The sequence below is a fragment of the Littorina saxatilis genome, linkage group LG12 (genome assembly GCF_037325665.1).
Source record: "Littorina saxatilis isolate snail1 linkage group LG12, US_GU_Lsax_2.0, whole genome shotgun sequence".
In the NCBI taxonomy this organism is placed as follows: domain Eukaryota; kingdom Metazoa; phylum Mollusca; class Gastropoda; order Littorinimorpha; family Littorinidae; genus Littorina; species Littorina saxatilis.
In genome coordinates, this window is record NC_090256.1 from 39,945,590 (window position 1) to 39,969,071 (window position 23,482).

At 42.3% G+C, this 23,482-nt stretch overlaps 1 protein-coding gene across 8 annotated transcripts in view; it reads left to right on the forward strand.

The window, feature by feature from the left end:
* LOC138981922 (dentin sialophosphoprotein-like) overlaps positions 1-23,482 on the forward strand; it is a 70,793-nt gene that overhangs the window by 44,589 nt on the left and 2,722 nt on the right. For 2 of the 8 annotated variants that reach the window (XM_070355086.1, XM_070355093.1), the window contains exons 11-18: positions 3,340-3,417; positions 6,747-6,785; positions 7,292-7,402; positions 12,431-12,455; positions 13,831-13,877; positions 17,760-18,179; positions 19,030-19,137; positions 22,965-23,390. In XM_070355086.1, coding sequence (XP_070211187.1) covers positions 3,340-3,417; positions 6,747-6,785; positions 7,292-7,402; positions 12,431-12,455; positions 13,831-13,877; positions 17,760-18,179; positions 19,030-19,137; positions 22,965-23,390 — 1,254 coding nt within the window. Of the gene's footprint in view, positions 1-3,339; positions 3,418-6,746; positions 6,786-7,291; positions 7,403-12,430; positions 12,456-13,830; positions 13,878-17,759; positions 18,180-19,029; positions 19,138-19,792; positions 20,272-22,964; positions 23,391-23,482 lie in introns of those variants that run through there. The other 6 variants (XM_070355087.1, XM_070355088.1, XM_070355091.1 and 3 more) reach the window with 6 other exon arrangements.

Consider the following 23,482-nt stretch of genomic DNA (forward strand, 5'->3'; position numbering starts at 1 on the left):
GAGAAAGAAGAAACTTCACTCTTCCAAAGTGTCATGACCGCCAAACATGAGGCCAGCTTGTTTGACCCTTGTAGAAGATTCATATTACTTAATGACGAAGGTGAGTCGTATGAGCATTTGCTTTTTACATTTAGTCAAGTTTTGACTAAATGTTTTAACATAGAAGGGGAATCGAGACGAGGGTCGTGGTGTATGTGTGTGTGTGTGTGTGTGTGTGTGTGTATGTGTGTGTGTGCGTGTGTGTGTGTAGAGCGATTCAGAGTAAACTACTGGACCGATCTTTATGAAATTTTACATGAGAGTTCATGGGTATGATATCCCCTGACATTTGTTTCATTTTTTTGATAAATGTCTTTGATGACGTCATATCCGGCTTTTTCTAAAAGTTGAGGCGGCACTGTCACACCCTCATTTTTCAATAAAATTAATTGACATTTTGGCCAAGCAATCTTCGACAAAGGCCGGATTTTGGTATTGCATTTCAGCTTGGAGTCTTAAAAATTAATTAATATAATAACTTTGGTCATTAAAAATCTGAAAATTGTAATTAAAATTATTTTTTTATAAAACGATCCACATTTACGTTTATCTTATTCTTCATCATTTTCTGATTCCAAAAACATATACATATGTTATATTCGGATTAAACACAAGCTCTGAAAATTAAAATTATAAAAATTATGATTAAATTAAATTTCCGAAATCGATTTAAAAACAATTTCATCTTATTCCTTGTCGGTTCCTGATTCCAAAAACATATAGATATGATATGTTTGGATTAAAAACACGCTCAGAAAGTTAAAACGAAGAGAGGTACAGAAAAGCGTGCTATGCTACTACCCCGCTCTTCTTGTGAATTTTACTGCCTTTGCCACGTGCGGTGGACTGACGATGCTATACAGTCTTGCTGAAAAAATGCACTGCGTTCAGTTTCATTCTGTGAGTTCGACAGCTTGACTAAATGTTGTAATTTCGCCTTACGCGACTTGTCTTGATTTATAAACGAAACATTGGCCCTTCGCTCTGTAGTAGGATAGGAACTGGACCTTACGTTAAATAACCCGTCGTTGAACGGTATCTGTTATGGTTTAGCTTGTGTAAGGGCGTTTCTTTCTGCGAGTTCATGCAGGACTTTGAATGATTACAAACTGAATGCGGGAAAAAGTTTCCTCATTACATTTAGTCAAGTTTTGACTAAATGTTTTAACATAGAGGGGGAATCGAGACGAGGGTCGTGGTGTGTGTGTGTGTGTGTGTATGTGTGTGTGTGTCTGTCTGTCTGTGCGTGTGTGTGTGTAGAACGATTCAGACTAAACTACTGGACCGATATTTATGAAATTTGACATGAGAGTTCCTGGGAATGATATCCCCGGACGTTTTATTCATTTTTTTCGATAAATACCTTTGATGACGTCATATCCGGCTTTTTGTAAAAGTTGAGGCGGCACTGTCACATCCTCATTTTTCAATCAAATTGATTGACATTTTGGCAAAGCAATCTTCGACGAAGGCCGGACTTTGGTATTGCATTTCAGCTTGGTGGCTTAAAAACTAATGAATGAGTTTGGTCATTAAAAATCGGAAACTTGTAATTAAAAACTTTTTTTTAAACGATCCAAAAATAATTTCATCTTATTCTTTGTCATTTTCTGATTCCAAAAACATATACATCTATATCTATATACGGCTTGTCTGTGTCTGTCTGTCTGTCTGTCTGTCTGTCGGTCACTTCGCGATGCACGGCCAAAGTTCTCGATGGATCTGCTTCAAATTTGGTGGGCATATTCAGCTAGACCCAAAACACAATCTGGTCGATGAAAATTTTCAACACGTGCTCTCAGCGCGCAGCGCTGAACCGATTTTGGTTTTTCTGTACATCCATTCCCAGTAACTCTTCCTTATCTTCTCCAGTGTTTTGCGCGTTTATCTCCCTTCCTTCGTACGGTGCGCCGGCAAAGCCGGCGTACACCCGGCGGCTCTACTTCTTACCGGCTAAGCCGGGTACCCGGCGAAGCGGGTATTCATCTAGTATATTATATTTGTGTGACCGAGTGCCGTAACACTACGATCACCTCGGGAGGCGAAGTGCAATCAAACAGGATTGAAAATTTTAGGGCTAATTTCTTAGCCCTATAAAAACTGTTATGCAAACCCGAAGGTTTCCATGAACATACAGACAATCGGAAACCACCAGACCCCATGACAAACAGAGTTCCACAATCCACCGGTGTTGACTTAAAGGCCAACAACTCGGGTGCAGAGTCTGCTGTGAAAGGAGCGGTAGCCACCCCTGTCACAATCGCCCCCGTTTGAATGAACTTCGTCCCGAAGTTCCGAACCGGGGGACCACTGTCCATCCCAAGTTCGCAGAATGGGAACAGCACGAAAATGTTCAGTGGTCATATTATGCCATTACCTGAACATATGCCGAGTCCCATCCCTGCTCGCAAGCGCCAGATGTAACCGAGTGCCGAAACACCACAATCACCTTTGGAGGCGAAGTCCAATCAAACAGGATTGAGAATTTTAGAGCTTATTTCTAAGCCCTATAAAAACTGTTATGCATTCGCAAAGGAATCCATACAGACAATCGGAAACCAGCAGACCCCATCACAAACAGAGTTCCACAATCCACCGGTGTTGACTTAAAGGCCAACAACTCGGGTGCAGAGTCTGCTGTGAAAGGAGCGATAGCCTCCCCTGTCACATTTGGATTACAAACAAGCTCTTAAAATTAAAAATATGAAAATTATGATTAAAATTAATTTTCCGAAATCGATTTAAAACAATTTCATCTTATTCCTTGTCGGTCCCCGATTCCAAAAACATATAGATATGATATGTTTGGATTAAAAACAAACTCAGTAAGCTAAAAAGAATAGACATACAGAAAAGCGTGTTATCCTGCTCAGTGCGACCACTACCGCACTATTCTGCATGGCTTGTCGATTTCACTGCCTTTGCCACGAGCGGTGGACTGACGAAACTACGAGTATGTGGTCTTGGTGAAAAAAGCAGTGCGTTCAGTTTCATTCTGTGAGTTCGACAGCTTGACTAAATGTTGTTATTTCGCCTTACGCGACTTGTTGTTTTCTTTAGTCGTCTATTTCATCTTCTTTCTTTTTTATGGAAGCAGCAGTTGTTGTTGTTGAGCGTACCGGCGGGCCATTTGGCACAGAGAGGTGAATTCGTCATTCAAATTGGAACATTACGCGTACGACCTTTTTCAATCACCCTGCCATATAGGCATTCACCTTAAGAAAAAAAAGGCTTCAGTTTTCTTCGTGATCAATAACACAATGTGGGCACTGCCCCCTACCGAGGTCTGCTGTCTTTCAGGGAAATGAAGACGTCGAGAGCGGCCCTTCAGATCAACATCAAAAGAACAAACCTTCAAGCGCCACGGTTAAGATTGAGGTTTGTTTCTATCCATTTTTGCCTTCCCTCTGCATGCAGTCTCTCTCTCTCTCTCTCTCTCTCTCTCTCTCTCTCTCTCTCTCTCTCTCTCTCTCTCTCTCTCTCTCTCTCTCTCTCTCTCTCTCTCTCTCTCTCTCTCTCTTTTTGTATCATTCACTCACAAACACACACTTCTGATTTTACCCGTCAAAATACGTGACAGTGTTTAATAAAATCAATGTTTGTTGTTTACGTGAAAGTTTTTAACAGCATTCTGTTTTTGATGTATATTTGGAAGAGCTCCCATCATCTTATAACCCATGTTTGATTATCACAACTTTCCACAAAGGCGCACAATATTATTGAAAAAATTTGAATGCACGCATTGTTGTTGTGGCAGCGGTAGTGGTAACGCTTAAGATTGCTTTTCCAACACATGTGAGTTAATACTTATCTAATGGCGTTCTTTACAGAAAGAGGCGAACGTCAACAAAATGAGTTCGTTTGGAAAAGCAGTGATTTTATGAAGCCTTTGGGTTAATTTGTGTTGGTATGTTTTAAATTCTTGACCAATACAGTGGCGCTAACAGCACATTTTGACTTTATAAAATGAATTGCCCACCACCCCCACCCCTCCTCAGCATCCGTTCTCTCTTTCTTACTTTGTTTCTTTGTTTGCTTGTTCTTTCACTCACCTGGGTAATGAGTCTTGGAAATCACAGTGCATGGGTAGCTGTGAACAAAAAGCTAAACGTTGGGGTTATTTTAGATGTTTTTGAAGCTAAAACTTTGACAACTTCACACATATACATTGTTCGATGGCCTCCAGGCACCGTGAAAATATGGATTAATCGCGACTGAAATACGTTATTGCCCAGTGGGGTCACATTTTTGTTTGTTTGTTTGTTTGTTTATTTGTTGCTTAACGTCCAGCCGACTACGCAGACCCATATCAGGACGAGGAAGGGGGGGATGAAGGGGGCCACTTGTCAAGCGATTCCTGTTTACAAATGCACTAACCCATTACTTGTGTCCCAGCAGGCTTTAGTAAAACTAAATTAATACCTACTGGAAGATTACCAGTTTCCAGTATGTTAAAATAGGCTTAACCTATCTACTGCTGGACTTACATCAGAACACTAACAGATTAAACTATACATGAATCGCGAGACAAGCGGCAAGAGAAGAGATTTTTGGAAAAAATACAGGTAAATGAGCAAGAAGGCAGAAAAAAGAAAAGAATTCATGAAGAAAAAGAGAGCATGACAGGAAAGAGGAACCAAAAATCTACCTAACAGCAAACTAGAAAGCTCCTGCGGTTCCAAAAACAGGAGGGGCCTTTAATTTCATAACCGCAGTGCCCCACTGCGGGACACATTTTTGTGAAACATACACACTCATACTCACACAAACACAAATTGGAAATGTGCATAATGTGGAAGTCCGAACGCAGGATTCACCAGCCTTTGGTCATCCGACCGGCCTGATGTGCGCCCATACACGGAGAAGAACAAAATACCGAAGAGATTTTCTGTGATGTTTATGAAGCTAGAGCTTTGAAACTTCACGCACGTGTATGGTTCGCTGATGTCCAGATACGGTAAAAGTTTACTTGGCCCTTGTCAAATGTCATGGCCATAGCAGGGTCCAAATATTGTTTTCCCAGAAGTTTACGAAACTAGGTTGAAAATTTGAAAATCTCTGCGATCTAAATATTAGAATATATCTCTAGTGCGGTCTCTCGGAAACTTAAGAACTAGTCTAGACCCCACCTCTCCTCCTCTCTCTCTCTCTCTCTCTCTCTCTCCCTCCTCTCTCTCTCTCTCTCCTCCTCTCTCTCTCTCTCTCTCTCTCTCCCTCCTCTCTCTCTCTCTCTCTCTCTCTCCCTCCTCTCCCTCCTCTCTCTCTCCCTCTCTCCCTCCTCTCTCTCTCCCTCTCTCCCTCCTCTCTCTCTCCCTCTCTCCCTCCTCTCTCTCTCCCTCTCTCCCTCTCTCCCTCTCCCTCTCCCTCCTCTCTCTCTCCCTCTCCCTCCTCTCTCTCTCTCCCTCTCCCTCCTCTCTCTCTCTCCCTCTCCCTCCTCTCTCTCTCTCCCTCTCTCTCCCTCTCCCTCCTCTCTCCCTCTCCCTCCTCTCTCCCTCCTCTCTCCCTCCTCTCTCCCTCTCCCTCTCCCTCCTCTCTCTCTCTCCCTCCTCTCTCTCTCTCCCTCCTCTCTCTCTCCTCTCCCTCTCCCTCCTCTCCCTCTCCCTCTCCCTCTCCCTCCTCTCCCTCTCCCTCCTCTCCCTCCTCTCCCTCCTCTCCCTCCTCTCCCTCCTCTCCTCTCCCTCTCCCTCCTCTCCCTCCTCTCCCTCCTCTCCCTCCTCTCCCTCTCCCTCCTCTCTCCCTCCTCTCTCCCTCTCCCTCCTCTCTCCCTCTCCCTCCTCTCTCTCTCTCCCTCCTCTCTCTCTCTCCCTCCTCTCTCTCTCTCCCTCCTCTCTCTCTCTCCCTCCTCTCTCTCCCTCCTCTCTCTCTCTCCTCTCTCTCTCTCCTCTCTCTCCCTCCTCTCTCTCCCTCCTCTCCCTCTCCCTCCCCCTCTCCCCCTCTCTCCCCCTCTCTCCCCCTCCCTCCCTCCCTCCCTCCCTCCCTCCCTCTCCCTCTCTCTCTCTCTCTCTCTCTCTCTCTCTCTCCCTCCTCTCTCTCTCCCTCTCCCTCCTCTCTCTCTCTCCCTCCTCTCTCTCTCTCCCTCTCCCTCCTCTCTCTCTCTCCCCCTTCTCTCTCTCTCCCTCCTCTCTCTCCCTCCTCTCTCTCTCTCCTCTCTCTCTCTCCTCTCTCTCCCTCCTCTCTCTCCCTCCTCTCCCTCTCCCTCCCCCTCTCCCCCTCTCTCCCCCTCCCTCCCTCCCTCCCTCCCTCCCTCCCTCCCTCTCCCTCCCTCTCTCTCTCTCTCTCTCTCTCTCTCTCTCTCTCTCTCTCCCTCCTCTCTCTCCCTCCTCTCCCTCTCCCTCCCCCTCCCTCCCTCCCTCCCCCTCCTCCCCCTCTCCCTCCCTCCCCCTCCCTCCCCCTCCCTCCCCCTCTCTCCCCCTCTCTCTCTCTCTCTCTCTCTCTCTCTCTCTCTCTCTCTCTGTTCCCGGACACTTTCTCCTTCTGGCCGATGTTAAATAACAGCAAGTATGATAAACATAATTTCATGCGGTGGTGCTATTTATTTTTTAATTTTTTAGAGGCTTTAGCTTTGAATCCACTAACTGCACACCCAAATGGCCCCTCGATAATTTCTCTACATCCCACCCCACTGTTGGATGGTTTTCATCAGTTTGCGAAAAGGAGTCGATCAAGCATTTGCTGTTCTTGTTTTTATATGAAGCATATTTTTACAGGACAAACCGCCAGCACGTCCAACTTTGTTGTCCTTGCCGGTATGTAAATTCGTTAAAGTGTATTTCGCCAAGACTTGTCGAAATAACTAACACCACACACACACACACACACAAATTGTCAGGCGGAGGCTCTACCTATGAATGCAAAGAATATTATGTTAACATGATGTCATTTGTTGTCTTATTTATTGTTGTAAATACTTTTTACGCGCGCGCACACACACACACACACACACACACTCGCACACACACTCACACACACACACACACACACACACACACATACACACACACACATATATACACACACACACACACATACACATTGACGCACACACACACACACACACTTACACATAACGTCTGTCCTAAAGAGGGGGAAAAGAAGCTTCTAAAAGACTGTCTGTGTGTGTGTGTGTGTGTGTGTGTGTGTGTGTGTGTGTGTGTGTGTGTGTGTGTGTGTGTGTGTGTGTGTGTGTTTTCCGCATAAAGCAGTGTTTACAATTAAAAAGACAATGAACGACGTCATTTCTTTGTGAACACAGGAAAGCCCTCCGCCAGATACATATGAGAACAGCGATGAACACAAAAACTTTCTTCAGCGCTTAACGAAGCAGAGGTTGAGCATATATCAACATCCAATGGAAGACGAAGAGGTAGGATTTTACAGTAGCTAAAAACAAGCGGTCTATCTGAAGTGGATTTATATTCCGGAAGAAACCATACACGACTGTATGAGACAAACTAGACAGACGGGCGGTATTGGAAGTTTCTTTATAGTTGATGAGTTGAGGCGTGGTCACAAGATATTTCGCCTTGAACAAATGAAACATTATTGACTCACATGAGAAATCAGGGTAGTCTTAGTAATAAGCAGTATTCGGTCGTTAGTCCGGCCGTAGACGAAAAATTCGCCGTCAAGGTTTTCTCGGATGTGATTGTGTCACACACACATATGCACACACACATAATGCGCAGTCTGTCATCCACAAACTCACAGAATTTTCGCTCTCTCAAATCTGTAAAATGTACAAAACACAGTAAATGAAGTTTATACGTTTTTTGAACAAAACAAAATACACAAAACTCACATTTACACATCAAATAACCCCAATCCCTTGCCAAAGATAATTAACTATTACACTCTAATTACTCTCATTCACTCACATCAAATCTCTACCTCGCAAACACACCCTCTTGCTATCACTCCATCATACACTGAAATTACACTTCCTGCATGAGTTATTTTTAGGGAACGGATTTAGCGGAAGAGTTACCGTCCAGCAGGTCTGACAGTGAAGCGAGATCCTGGGTGTAGATGCCCCGAAGACGAATGACGTCACGAGCGCAGAATGAGTTCCTGGCGAAGTGAGTCCATAGCAGCCCTCATCCGAACAACGAGTTCCATGCGAAGCGAGTCCATAGCAGCCCTCATCCGAACAACGAGTTCCATGCGAAGCGAGTCCATAGCAGCCCTCAGCAGTAGAATGGCTTAGCTTGACTGGGCTGGCGGATCATCTCCAACACTCCTCGGGAAGAAAACCGCAACCTGAAATGGTTAACATTGCGCTTAGTCCATGGTTAACTCACATCGCTTATCCGTTCCCATATATATCAAACCCAATGCAGGAAATAATGGACAAAGCCTCTATGACTCTCACACACTCGCACAAATACTTCATATGTTATGAACGTTCTACCAATTCATTACATGTTTAATAATTGGCAGAAGTTATGCAAACATGTAACACGAAAATAGCTTTACGTCTTTTTACATACACAAGTTATCATAATGCACAGACCATATTCAAAATTGATAACTAACATAACTAACAATACTAATAGAACTAACCTTCTTTAAACGAAATACCTGACTGACTAACCTGAACATTATAAGAAACGCACAGACACGAAACAACAAACATGTTCCACGCAAACAGCCTAAACTACACCGAAAACAATAGAAAAGAATTACGCACCACATCCTGGTTGCATGAAGGCATACACGAAATTCCCCTGTCAATGAAGACAGCTCCTTTTTGCTCTATGAAAGCAAAAGTAACGTTCAAATGAAGAACGGATTCCAGTCTGGAACGCAGACTACCAGCCCTGTAAACGGCTACAGTAAGAATGAATAAAACTGACACACAACTGAATTTACAGCTCACAACAGCACACCTGAGATACACCCGTTTCACTAGAATTTAGAGAAAACCGTGCCGCACGAAAACTACGAGTGCTAGCCGTCTCACCTGGCAGGTAAACGACAGCACAAAGAACAGGCGCTTGCAATGATTGCATATAATACGAAATAATTACAGCTGCTTGTGACAGATTGAAGCTGGTGCTTTGAAACACTCGTGCAGTTTGATGATCTTCCGACATGACCCCAGTTTAGTTGACCTTCGTCGAATTTTTAATGTCACAATGTATCAAAATATGAACAATTATCAATGTCTTAAACGTTTTTGAAGCAAGAGCTTTGACTTTTTACACGCTTCTAGCGTTCGATGACCTCCAGATATAAGCTTCGTCTGGTTGACCAAAGTCAAAACTCAGAGCGGGATCATGTTCGGGTTAAAATGGAACATTGTCATTGTCTTCAATGTTTTTAAAGCAATTGCTTTGCAACTTCACATACTTGCATGGTTTGATGACCTTCAAATATAATCCAAGTCTTGTTGACCTGCCCCGTCGCGATATAACCTTGAATGGTTGAAAACGACGTTAAACACCAAATAAAGAAAGAAAGAAAGAAAGTTGACCTGCCTCAATTTGCAAGGTACAGTGGGGTCATGGGTTAGGGTAAAAAAAGAAAGAAATGCTATTATTTTCCTGAACGTTTTTGAAGCTATATCTTTCAAAAATTCCCACCCATTGGCAGGATTTGACTACGTCTGGAGATGACTCGTCTGGTTGATCATGGTCATATTCAAGGTCACGGTGGGGTCGACATGGGGTGAAAAGTAGGAAATTATTATTTTCTTACATGTTTTTGGACCGCAACACGGTGGCCTAGTGGTAAGGCGTCCGCCCAGTGAGCGGGAGGTCGTGGGTTCGAACCCCGGCCGGGTCATACCTAAGACTTTAAAATGGGCAATCTTGTGGCTGCTCCGCCTGGCGTCTGGCATTATGGGGTTAGTGCTAGGACCGGTTGGTCCGGTGTCAGAATAATGTGACTGGGTGAGACATGAAGCCGGTGCTGCGACTTCTGTCTTGTGTGTGGCGCACGTTAAATGTCAAAGCAGCACCGCACTGATATCACCCTTCGTGGTGGACTGGGCGTTAAGCAAACAAACAAACAAACAAACAAACATGTTTTTGGAGCTTGAGCAGCAGATGTTTCTGATTCATATTTGAGCGTTTGCTTTTCTTGTTTCATTGATTGAAAATTATAATTTCATACGTCAATGCCGCAGTGCAAAATGCTAAAATACGAGCCATCTGCTGAAATTACGTCGAAGAGATTGGCGTGCATCTGTTGTCCACATAGCGTCTGCAAGTGCAAAACTCCACGACGGCAGATTTTTCAATCCGACTGATTTTTATTGAAATTCACATTCAGTTGCAGATTGCAAGGAAAAGTATGTCAAACGCTACTTATATAACCCGGTTTACTACCGCTAATGAGGACAAGGATGAACATCAAACTCTAAAAAGAATGATGATTACATTTAAGTACAACTGATTTACCAAAAAACCATCTTACTCACATGCGTACGTATGTTGTGTGACAGGAGAAAACTGATACACTAGGGAAGCTAACAACTTTAACAGAAAATGTGCAGACGCATTCTCTGTTCCTTGCCTTTTATAAGCGTTTTGAGTTGAGTTTGAGTCCTTCCTTTCCGTCTTAGCAGTCGCAAATACTAGGTTTTGTAGCAATTGACATCCTTTTCTATATGTTGCAGATGTCGGTGAATATCAATGAACATCAGTTTCTTGGAAGCCAAGACATTTAATGCAAACAGGACATGCGCCAAATCAATGTCTCAACTCAAGACACCAATGGAGAATGAAACGAGGAAAATATTCAGATAAAGAATATTTTTGCCTTTGGTGTGGCAAATAGTGGCAAAAAATGCCAGCAAAAGCAAACACGTCACCTCTTTGGAATTAAAGTTCTTTTCAAGCTATTAACAGTGTGTGATTTCCTTGTATAGAATGTTACAGTTATATTTCACGAAAGATTTCTGAGCTTTCGAACTGGCCATAACATCATGTCTCTCACACCCATTCGGCAATAGTAATGAGCTCGAAACACGTATTTCGGTGCAGCTCTCTGTCTGTCTCCCATCTCCGTCTGTCTTACCGATGTTGTTCCGTTTATCTTCTTTGTCTCTATCTCACATTGACATTCGTGCAACAAAAAGTGCACACAGGTTCGTTTGTACTGTGTTATAGTTCTAAATAGAGACAAACAAACATTGGGGAGTATTTCCTTGTAATCTAGAGGGGAATCTCTTATCTTTCCCACATCAGTTCCTGGTAAATCACCAGGAACAACCGTAAAAATCTATTGCTACCGCAGAGCAACCCGCAGAACATTTTTCTTACTCTGTTCATGTTGAGAATCTTTCTCACACACATACAACCAAGAACACACACACACACACACACACACACACACACACACACACACACACACACACACACATCACTGAGTTATATAGCTTTATTGCTATATTTAACCCAGTACCACTCACACAACCCGATATTGGGCAGCTTATTTTGAGCTTCGTAAGATCAGCACCATTCGCCACACACTCTCCTCTCAAATAACTAACACTCTTGTCTGTGCCTTTGTTCTTTCTAAACTTGACCACTGCAACTCTCTTCTCTCTGGCTGTCCTCTGTACCTCCTGCATAAACTACAAAAAGTCCAAAACTCGGCAGCACGCCTCATTCTGAAAGCATGAAAGCGAGATCACGCAACACCACTTCTTCACACACTGCACTGGTTACCTATTCAAGCCCGCATTGACTACAAACTGTCCACCCTCTGCTTTAACTTCTTTTCTGGCTCGTCTCCTGCTTACTTCTCTGAACTCCTCACCGTCTATTCTCCAGCAAGACAACTCCGTGCCTCTTCTGACTGTCGCATCCTCACCATTCCACACACCAAAACCAAAACATACGGACAACGCACTTTTACTTTCTGCGCACCCACACAATGGAATTCTCTCCCCTTTCACATCCGCCACTCTCAGTCACCCCAAGCATTCAAACGAAAAACGCACCTCTTCAAGAAATACAACCCCTGATTTTGTTCTCTCAGTCCATCAGTATAGGCTACATGTAGTGTATTTGTTGTTTTAGTGATAATGTGATAATGTATATAAACATCTAGGTCGGTTTTCAGTATTGTTGATAACATGTTCTGTTTGATTAAGGGTATTCAGCTGGTATTTCCTTGTTTTCACTACCTATTTTATTCATGTTTTTATTACTTAGTTAGTGGAAGAATCTTTTGTAATGTATGTTTGATGGTGTATGCTTTTAATTAAGCGTTGCTGACTACGAATGTAGATGTAAATGCTTGTATAACTGTGTTTTAAATTTTAAATGTGTCAAGCGCAAAGAGCATAATTGTAAAGTTATGATGTTGCGCTATATAAATGCTCATTTATTATTATTATTATTATTATTGTCTCTCATTTGTCTATCATGTCTTTTTGTCACAGGAAGCAGCGACCACGAATGCAACAGGTAGGGGCGGAATGCTATTCTTCTTTTTTACATTTAGTCAAGTTTTGACTAAATGTTTTAACGTAGAGGGGGAATCGAGACGAGGGTCGTGGTGTGTGTGCGTGCGTGCGTGTGTGTGTGTGTCTGTGTGTGTGTGTAGAGCGATTCAGACTAAACTACTGGACCGATCTTTATGAAATTTGACATGAGAGTTCCTGGGTATGAAATCCCCAGACGTTTTTTTCATTTTTTTGATAAATGTCTTTTATGACGTCATATCCGGCTTTTCGTGAAAGTTGAGGCGGCACTGTCACGCTCTCATTTTTCAACCAAATTGGTTGAAAGTTTGGTCAAGTAATCTTCGACAAAGCCCGGACTTCGGTATTGCATTTCAGCTTGGTGGCTTAAAAATTAATTGATGACTTTGGTCATTAAAAATCTGAAAATTGTAAAAAAAAAATAAAAATTTATAAAACGATCCAAATTTACGTTCATCTTATTCTCCATTATTTTCTGATTCCAAAAACATATAAATATGTTATATTTGGATTAAAAACAAGCTCTCAAAAATAAATATATAAAAATTATTATCAAAATTAAATTGTCGAAATCAATTTAAAAACACTTTCATCTTATTCCTTGTCGGTTCCTGATTCCAAAAACATATTGATAGGATATGTTTGGATTAAAAACACGCTCAGAAAGTTAAAACAAAGAGAGGTACAGAAAAGCGTGCTATCCTTCTTAGCGCAACTATACTACCCCGCTATTCTTGTCAATTTCACTGCCTTTGCCATGAGCGGTGGACTGACGATGCTACGAGTATACGGTCTTGCTGAAAAATGGCATTGCGTTCAGTTTCATTCTGTGAGTTCGACAGCTACTTGACAAAATGTTGTATTTTCGCCTTACGCGACTTGTTTTCTTTTTTTCTTACAGTTGTTTTTAATATCAAACATGAAGTAAAGCATAGAGTATGTCTTACCCGGCATCTGGAGGCACAAACAATTGTAGTAAGTACACACTCACACACACACACAAATTCACACACGCACATACATACACATACACACACACACACACACACACACACACACACACACACACACACACACACACACACACACAATGCCACATACACACACAAACACACACACACAAACACAAACACACGCATTTAGGTGGACCATTTACTTGTGAAGCTCTTTTTGCATATTATTTCTTCACAGTTGAGTTGGGACGCAGTAATGCAACACAATGGAACACTGATGTTGGTTTCTGTTTTTGTGTTGGTTGTTTGTTTTGCTTTGTTGTTTGTGTTGCTTTGTTGTTTGTTTTGCCTTGTTGTTTGTTTTGTTTATGTCTGTTTTGATTAAAAAGTTATTGTCTAATTTAGCCGTTACCAGCGCCAGCGAATCGGAGCCAGCTTCAGAGCCATCATCAGTACGTATAGCTTTAATAATAATAATAATAATAATAATAATAATAATAATAATAATAATAATAATAAAACATTCTTTTATAGCGCTGTTCACCGTCAAATGGCAGTCTCATATGGCGCTTTACATTAGACATTAAAATTTAACATTTTACATATAAAAAGTTTTCTCGTAAGAAATAACATACAAGCATTAAAAACAATTCATAGATCGACAACGACCACTTATAGTTATATAAGATAATCTAGAAAAATTGTTTTTTTAAAAAGATGGGGAAAAAAACCACGTAAGATAAGTAATAGACACATAGTTACACATAAAAAGTCTGACAATAAAACAGAACTCACATAAAAGCGTAAAAATCTAAATCAGAACGAAGATGCAACATAGACTGTGGGGCAACAAATTAAACAACTAACAACAGGCATACTGTATTATAATACTACATTAGGACTTTTAAACCCAATACACATTAAAACATCGAATTCAAGTCATCATACAATACAGGCATTAATACTAATAGTTAAAATTTTATAAACAACAACCAGATACATATGATCCTCTAGAAGGTTTAAAAACCAGCAGTCAACAAGCAAACTTATCATTCAGCACATTTACTCACAAGTCACATGCACGCATTGCACCACAGCTTCAATGTCCTAATTACTTTGTTCATTTTAGTAAAAGGCAGATTTGTACAGGTGAGTCTTAAGTTTAATCTTAAATGATGGTAGTGAAGGAGACTGGCGGACCGCTAGGGGAAGTGAGTTCCAGAGTGTAGGGACTTGATATCTGAATGATCTTTGTCCAGCTGATTTTAGTTTAGTTCTAGGGACTGTGAGGAGCAGCTGGGATGAGGATCTCAGGGACCTAGTTGGAGAGTACTTTGTCAGTTTTGATGACAAGTAAGGAGGGAGGGTGCCATGAAAGTAGTTGAAAGCGAGAGTGCCCAGCTTGTACTGTATTCTCTGTTGCACTGGAAGTTAGTGGAGATGATTCAGCCGTGGCGTAGCATGATCCCTGCGATTCTTTCTGAGGATTACCTTAGCTGCACTGTTCTGAACTCGTTGAATGTGAGATAGCTGATCAGTTGAAATGCCAGCCAAGAGAGAATTGCAGTAGTCAATGCGAGGTGTAACACGTGCACAGACGAGCTGTGTGGCAGCTTTCTTGGTCAAAAAACGCCTGATCTTGGCTACTCTGCGAATCTCCAGGTAGGATGTACTGCAAATGTGACTCACTTTTCTGCTCATGGTAAGTTGTGAATCAAGATATACCCCAAGATGTTTAACATAAGGCTTAAAGACTATTTCATGGTCCCCTACCCTCAGACTAGCCCCAGGAGCTCTACTACCCTGGGAGCGGGTACCAACTTTCAGGGCCTCAGTCTTATTGTCGTTGAGTTTCAGTTTGTTGCACAGCATCCAATCTTGTACTTTCTCTACACACTGCTCAAGCTTGTCTGTGAGAATAGTGTCTTTTTCTGGTATTTCAGAACCTCTGAGCTGCGTATCGTCAGCAAACTTGTGGTAATCACAGCTTTGTTCTTTCATGATGCTTGACATTGGTTGAGTGTATAGACTAAATAAAACAGGCCCCAACACTGATCCTGAACACCGTACTGAAGGAGCGCAGGCTTCGATTTTCTGCCGTCAATGACAACTGACTGGAATCTATCTTCCATGTACGACTCGAACCATTTCAATGCAGTTGCAGTGATTCCAAAAGTTTCTTCTAATCTTTTCAGCAGAATCCTGTGGTCAATTGTATCGAAAGCAGCTGACAAATCCAGGAAGGAAAGGACTGACACTTTACCGTTGTCTGCATCATCAAGCAAATCACTGGTGACATCAAGTAGAGCAGTTTCCGTTCCGTGGTATCTACGATAAGCAGATTGGTGTTCCTCTAGCAGATCATTGCTCTCTAAGTGGCTGTGTAGTTGACTCAACACAACCTCAATGATTTTGGCCAGGAATGAAAGGTTTGAGACTGGCCTGTAGTTCTTCAGGACATTCTGATCCAGCCCTGTTTCTTTAGGAGTGGTGTCACCAGTGCCTGCTTGAGCTGAGGAGGTACAGTGCCTGACAAGAGTGACGAGTTCACAATCTCTGTGATCACTGGTACAAAGCTGCTGAGATGTACTTTTACCAAGGAGGTTGGTAGGGGGTCAAGAGAACAACTTTTGCTCAAGAATTTTTGACTCACATGCGAAGCAAAAGTGAGTCTATGTACTCACCCGAGTCGTCCGTCCGTCCGGACGTCCGTCCGGACGTCCGTCCGTCCGTCCGTCCGGAAAACTTTAACGTTGGATATTTCTTGGACACTATTCAGTCTATCAGTACCAAATTTGGCAAGATGGTGTATGATGACAAGGCCCCAAAAAACATACATAGCATCTTGACCTTGCTTCAAGGTCAAGGTCGCAGGGGCCATAAATGTTGCCTAAAAAACAGCTATTTTTCACATTTTTCACATTTTCTCTGAAGTTTTTGAGATTCAATACCTCACCTATATATGATATATAGGGCAAAGTAAGCCCCATCTTTTGATACCAGTTTGGTTTACCTTGCTTCAAGGTCAAGGTCACAGGAGCTCTTCAAAGTTGGATTGTATACATATTTTGAAGTGACCTTGACCCTGAACTATGGAAGATAACTGTTTCAAACTTAAAAATTATGTGGGGCACATGTTATGCTTTCATCATGAGACACATTTGGTCACATATGATCAAGGTCAAGGTCACTTTGACCCTTATGAAATGTGACCAAAATAAGGTAGTGAACCACTAAAAGTGACCATATCTCATGGTAGAAAGAGCCAATGAGCACCATTGTACTTCCTATGTCTTGAATTAACAGCTTTGTGTTGCATGACCTTGGATGACCTTGACCTTGGGTCAAGGTCACATGTATTTTGGTAGGAAAATGTGTAAAGCAGTTCTTAGTGTATGATGTCATTGCTGTAAAGGTCAAGGTCAAGCATGTGAGTCGTATGGGCTTTGCCCTTCTTGTTTCAGTAAATCTTGAATTTTAGTTTCACTCACAGGAGAAAAACTTGCAAGGGTTTCACCACAAAAATGTTCAAACACAGGCGACTCAACACATCGATCAAGCTCAGTCCTGATCTGAGCGATCTTTTTGACAAAGAAAGCACTGAAAGTGTCTGGTAATTCATTTCTAGGAACATTGTTAGGAAGAGACGAGTCTTTCTTCTTTCCTTGTAATTTGTCGATGATAGTATACAGTTGGCGGTTATTTGAACACTCGGCCATGAACTGAGACTGATAAAAATCTTTCTTTTACTTTTGTTTGCCTTGATACTTGTCAAACTCTTTCGTGTCCCATTCGTAAATCGCAATGATACATTAGGAGTATGTGTGTGTGTGTGTGTGTGTGTGTGTGTGTGTGTGTGTGTGTGTGTGTGTGTGTGTGTTTTTGAAGGCAGCTGAGCTTCAAAATCGATCTACCTTATACGCAGTGTTTTGTTGACCTTGTGTATCTGGACATAAATGAAACTTTAATGAGGACAGACTTTGTAATTTGATTAGTGTCTGGCTGATCATTCAGAAGTTCTTTGTTCATTGGTCATAAAATTAACATTGTACAGCCGAAGAGATCTCTATTACAAAAATGTCAAAACATTGGTTCAGCTTGGTGAACTTATGTGTTTTTTATTTAACGGAAAACTCAACAACACTTTTTGGAACTAGCTGACATGTTGGATTACCATTCGTGGCACGGATTTGAAGAAGAAGAAAAAGTTTGAGAGTTTATCAGTGTACTGTATTCGTGTCTTCTGTCTTCGTTCGCGATTTTGAATCTAACATTTATTTGCATGTACAGTTTCTTTCTTTCTGTCTTTCTTTCCTTCTTTCTTTCTAACTCAGAAGAAGGAAAAAAGCAAGAAAGGCAAGAAAGACAAGAAAGATAAGGCCAAGACGGACGAGACAGGTACGGACAAGAAAGATAAGGGCAAGAAAGACAAGAAAGATAAGGATAAGGACGCGGGCAAGGAAGAGAAAAGCTCGAAGAAGGACAAGAAGAAAAAGAAGGATAAAGGGGATGACAGTACAGCTCCTGCCAGCGAATCCGAGGCTGACGCTAGCCAAAAGAAGAAAAAAAAAGACAAGAAAGAGAAAGGAGAAAAGGACGAGAAAGGAGGAAAGGACAAGAAAGAAAAAGGAGGAAAGGACAAGAAAGAAAAAGGAGGAAAGGACAAGAAAGAGAAAGGAGGAAAGGACAAGAAAGAGAAAGGAGGAAAGGACAAGAAAGAGAAGAAGTCAAAGAGCGACAAGAGTGATACCGAAGTAAGTGCCTTTGTCGGCTTGCTGTGTGTGTGTTGGGAGGGGGGTGAGTGTGGGCGTGTACCTGTGTGAAATGCTAACCACCCCTAGCGGTGGGGGGGGGGGGGGGGTGTGGGCGTGTACCAGTGTGAAATGCTAAACACCCCCCCTCTATCTCTCTCTCTATCCATCTCTTTCTCTCTCTCTCTCTCTCTCTCTCTCTCTCTCTCTCTCTCTCTCTCTGTCTCTCTCTCTCTCTGTGCTCAAGCAAATTTATTTATTTCAAGAAAAGGTATTCGCTTTTGGAAAACCATAACCCTTGATGTGTGACTTTAGATGCCTGAACATATGTTTTGGTTTGATTATTGTATGTCCTAATGTGACGGTTTTATAAAGTAATTTGTAAATTGTGTTTATCCTTCAAAAGGGCCCTTAGGCCAATTCTAATAAACTTTCCGTACTCTCTCTCTCTCTCTCTCTCTCTCTCTCTCTCTCTCTCTCTCTCTCTCTCTCTCTCTCTCTCTCTCTCTCTCTCTCTCTCTCTTAAGGACCGGTTGTAAGAAAAGGCGTCGCCTTAAACCTCTATCCTTGAAAAATAAAGTTCCATCATCATCATCATCATCTCTTTCTTGTATGGTTTCCGTTTACTGAATATTGCTCACGCACTTCTGAAACAAGTTTAACAACGTCCTAAACAAAACAAAGATAAGCAATATCAAGACTCGTTTAAACGGAACAAAAAGGAGCCATCTGAGGAATCCTATCATCCGAACAAAGTGGGAAATTTACTTCGTAATGGTGTAAACCCAACAAATAGAAATGGTCTCACGAATCCTCTAAGCTTAAAAGATATTATCTTTGTTTTGACGCAAAGGGTAAGAAGAAGAAAGGTAGTAAAGGGAAAAACAGCAACGCAGGAAGCCCATCGGCCACGTCAGGAAACGAAACGTCCGAGTCCGAGACGGAAACAGATCGTACTGAGGTAGGTATTCACTGGTGAAAACCACAGACCTTTGCAAGTAAATCTGAACAACAAAATTTGAATCACAGTCGACAGTTTCTCGAATCGAGGTAGGCATTCGCTTGTGAGCAAACTTCAACTACAAACATTCCAAAATTTAAAAACTGTTTGTTTTAGAATATCTCAATGGAGGCTAACATGTCATGTTTTGTAGGCTATGCACTTGTTCTCCCATGCCACATACTCGCACTGCTTCCCAAACACACACACACACACACACACACACACACACACACACACACACACACACACACACACACACACACAGGAACAATCTAATGGTCACATAAATACCCGAGGTGCACGAAGCGAAACTCAGTGGTACGCAGCCGCGAGTTGGATTGGTTGAAATTGAAATGTGATGGGATATTAACCAATCAAACCCCGCGGTTGGTTCACACGCGATTGGTAGCCCTGGACCCAGTGTTGCATCGTGCACCTCAGCCCAAAAGCTTCGAGTGTATTTTAAATGTCAGAGACTATTCTTGAAGCTTAAATCTTGAAGAAAATTCAACATACAGTTTTGCCCGAAACCTAATATGAATGTCCACCAACTTACGTGCATATTTTTTGTTCAACGAACGCTGTTTATGGTCGCCCAACCTTGCTTCCACAGATGTCTAGTCTAGCTTCCAAGAACGTCAGCCATAGCTGCTCAGAGCCTGAGTCCGATCATGACATCCTATTCGAGATGGACGGCCCTTTCCTGGCGGTCAGTTCGCAGAGTGACCTGGGTCCGATGATCGTGGAATGGGCCAGGAATTCGATGGCAGGGAGCGCCACCAATTACACTCCACGAAGACACGGGTCTACGGCTAGGGACTCCGCAAGGCTTAGTCGTCCCTTCCCCATACCCAAGAAGCGATCCAAATCAACCAGGCATTCTGAACCGGCCCGCAGAAAACATCGTCCTCCTTCTGGCCCACCTAAATCGCACGTGGTGGATATATACGACCGTCCCGGGCCTTCCCGAGCAGCCGCAGTACTGGCCAGCGAGCAAGCGGAGCTGAAGAAAGAGGCTTCTCTGGGCTCCATGGTGGCGGCGTGGGCAGAGCGATGCTCCACGATGGGGGATTGGAACTGACTGTGGCACAGGTTGGTGGAGCACGGCAGAGCGGTGGACACCCTTCTTTGATAAGCTCACCCTAGCTGTCTTTGATAAGCTCACCCCAGCTGTCTTAGATAAGCTCACCCCAGCTGTCTTTGATAAGCTCACCCCAGCTGTTATGGTCGTCATTGAGCAATAAGCAGCATTGGAAATTGAAAGCAGCAGCGAGTCAAAATGAGATTATTGGGTTAAATATTGTATAAAAAGGTGAGCTTTGTGAATTAACTGAAACTGGGAAGAAGACATAAACAAAAGAGATGTCTCCTCGGTCTTGGGTAGCTTATCGTGGGGTGTTCCACTGAAAACCTTTAACAAAATACACATCTGACTTAACTGTGCAGTTAAATGCATCAATCGTTTGAGTTTGGGCTCTGCTAATGACAACTGTGCATTCACCTCACTCACTGTGTAGGATTTGCTTTCATTTCGGATGTATACATCAGGATTGTGTTAACTCCAAAGTTCATTTTGACCCAGATACTGCTGTGCTCTGCCAACGTAGATAGCTTATATTTATGCAAAACAGAAATAAAAGACATCTCTTCAAACTTTCCGTCGTTGGCTTTCTCTTTTAGAGATGGGGTGTCTGACTTTAAAAAGAATCAAGAAACAAATCAGTTAAATTATAGTTTTAATGGAGCAGCCTTTTTCTTCAATCTTTAATTTTCTTTCAAGAGGGATGCTTGTTTAAAGGCATATTAACTCGATGAATATACACGCTAATTGCTTTACCAACAGCTGGAGACATGCTAAATTAAGTTCCCTGCAAAATATTGTGGTCTAGGAGCCCTTAAATGTTGAGATATTTGAATTTTTATTTTGATCTAGATGGTCCTATTTATAGATTTGGCAACACATGTAACGTTGATGCAAGGGAGCTAACACCGCGGCTTTGTTGACATCCTCACTTTTTCAGAGGCTAGAACAAGCTGTAATGCATGTATTATGGTCCGCGCATGGTGACATATCGTCATTATATGGTCTTATGGTGCGTTTGACATCGATTGTGGGCAAACTACACTTTGTAAACACGGGAGCGCGTACATATGCCTTTAAACTAACCTGAACGTGAAGTCTTTTATCATAATAAAAAGATTCTTCGAAGGCTTTCTCTAAATTAGAGACATATGAAGATATGTGAACAAAATTAACAACGTTGTTAGGGCATGTGCAGAACAGGGTCACACGTTAAATCTGTTATTATCAGAGGATGGATGACATTGTCCAGAGTTATGTCGATAAGATTCTATCGATGACTGATTGGTCTTGTTGATGACACCGATGAAACAGACGATGTTTGATGCTGATGATGACGGAAATGGAAGAAAAAGTGAATTCGAACAAGTAATTATAGCTGCAAGTCATTCTATTTACAGCCACAATCTTAACCATTTTTGACTCACCGGAGTAATTTGTGAGTATTAGGATTCATATGTGTCCGGTTGTATGGCCGTCCGTCCGGCCGTGGACAAAAAACTTAACGTTGAGGTTATCTCGGAAGTTTTTCAAGCTAGACCTCTGAAACTTTGCACACTCTTAGGGTTTAATGATCTCACGAAGTGACCCCAATTTGGTTGACCCTCGTCACATTTGGGGGTCACAGCGTGGTCATGTTCGCTTAATAAAAATTTAACGTTGAGGTTACCTCGGATGTTTTTAAAGCTAGAGCTTTGATATTATGCACATATCTAGGGTTTGATAATCTACCAACTTGACTTAAATTTGATTGACCCTCGTCAAGTTTTGGGGTCACAGGGGGTCATGACATGTGCGATTCATAATAATTCAACATTGACGTTATCTTAGACGTTTTTGAAGCTAGAGCTTTGAAACATTGAACACTTCAAGGGTTTGATAAGCTACCGACGTGCCCCTAGTTTGGTTGACCCCCGTCACATTTTGGGGTCACAGTGGGGTCATATTTGTAAAATCTTTACATTGAGGTTTTCTCAGTTATTGTGGGAGCAAAAGCCTCCAAATTTCAGGAAATTGTAGGTGTTGGTGATCCGCAGACATGACCAAAATTTGGCTTGTTTTCATCAAATTTTAGACTCCGAGCATGAACATTTTTGCTGGAAAAGATTTTCACCACTGAAAATATCCACTGAGCTATCAAGGATATAGTCTTGGCCTTTAAGCTAAGATGTCATTTGTTTGATTTGGTCACAGTCTTGGCTAGACTCTTGGTTATGACATCATGTTAAGATGTCATTGTGTCAGAAATAAGGTCACTCAATTGTCTGAGTATACATATTTTGTCTGGGCTAGCCAAAACTCAATTTGAGAAAGAAAATGAGTAATTATCATGATTCTTGTTAAAAATTAAAATCTCTTGTTTCTAAAATGATTTGGATGTTGAGAATGTCAGGCCAGTGATGGTGGTGGGAAATAGGTTGGTTTGAATATATGTGAAATATTCTTAGGGTTGAATGGACTGATACAGGTCACATAAAGTTTGTGTCAATCAGTCGGACGTGAAAGTTCTCTTGAACATTATTTTATGAATCTGGAACAGCGTTTTGGGGGTGGTGGGAGGGGGGGGTCATAGGTAGTGGAATCCTCTTTTTAAGACCTACAAAACCCTAATGGACATGACAAAGGAGAGTCGTATAAAGCATTTGCTTTTCTTGTTGCTTACAGTAACGACTCTATACCAATTTAAACTCATTTTGTGTTGCAGTCAGATTTACAATCAACGGCAACAAGTGAGCCTGTGTCGGACACGGAAGATTCCACCTCCGCAAGCGAGACGGAGACGGCGAAAAGCACAGAGGAAACATCTACATCCTCTTCCCCATCCCCACCGGTCCCAAAGAGACGAACCTTGTCGTTCAAAAAAGCGTATTCGCAATGGCAGCCTGAGGAATTTGAAATGGCGAGAGGGGAAGGTGCCTTCAAGAGGGCTTACTCCCAGTGGACCGCAGATGACTTTGAGCGGGCGCGGAGCATGTCAGTTATTGAAGGGACTGTACCTGCTCAGCCTGAAGGGTCGGGGGAAGAGTCGGGGGATGAAGACGGTGCCACAGGCGGTCAGCAGGAAACGCAGAAACCAGTCGTTCAGAAAAAGCCAGCAACTCAGAAACCAGCAGCAGCTGCGAGTCCAGTGGTGATCTTTCTTTTTTGTCTGTCTTGTTCGCCTTTTGTGTGTATTATAGTATATCTGGTGGTTTGTTCTTTATTGTGATAGAGCTACGTACC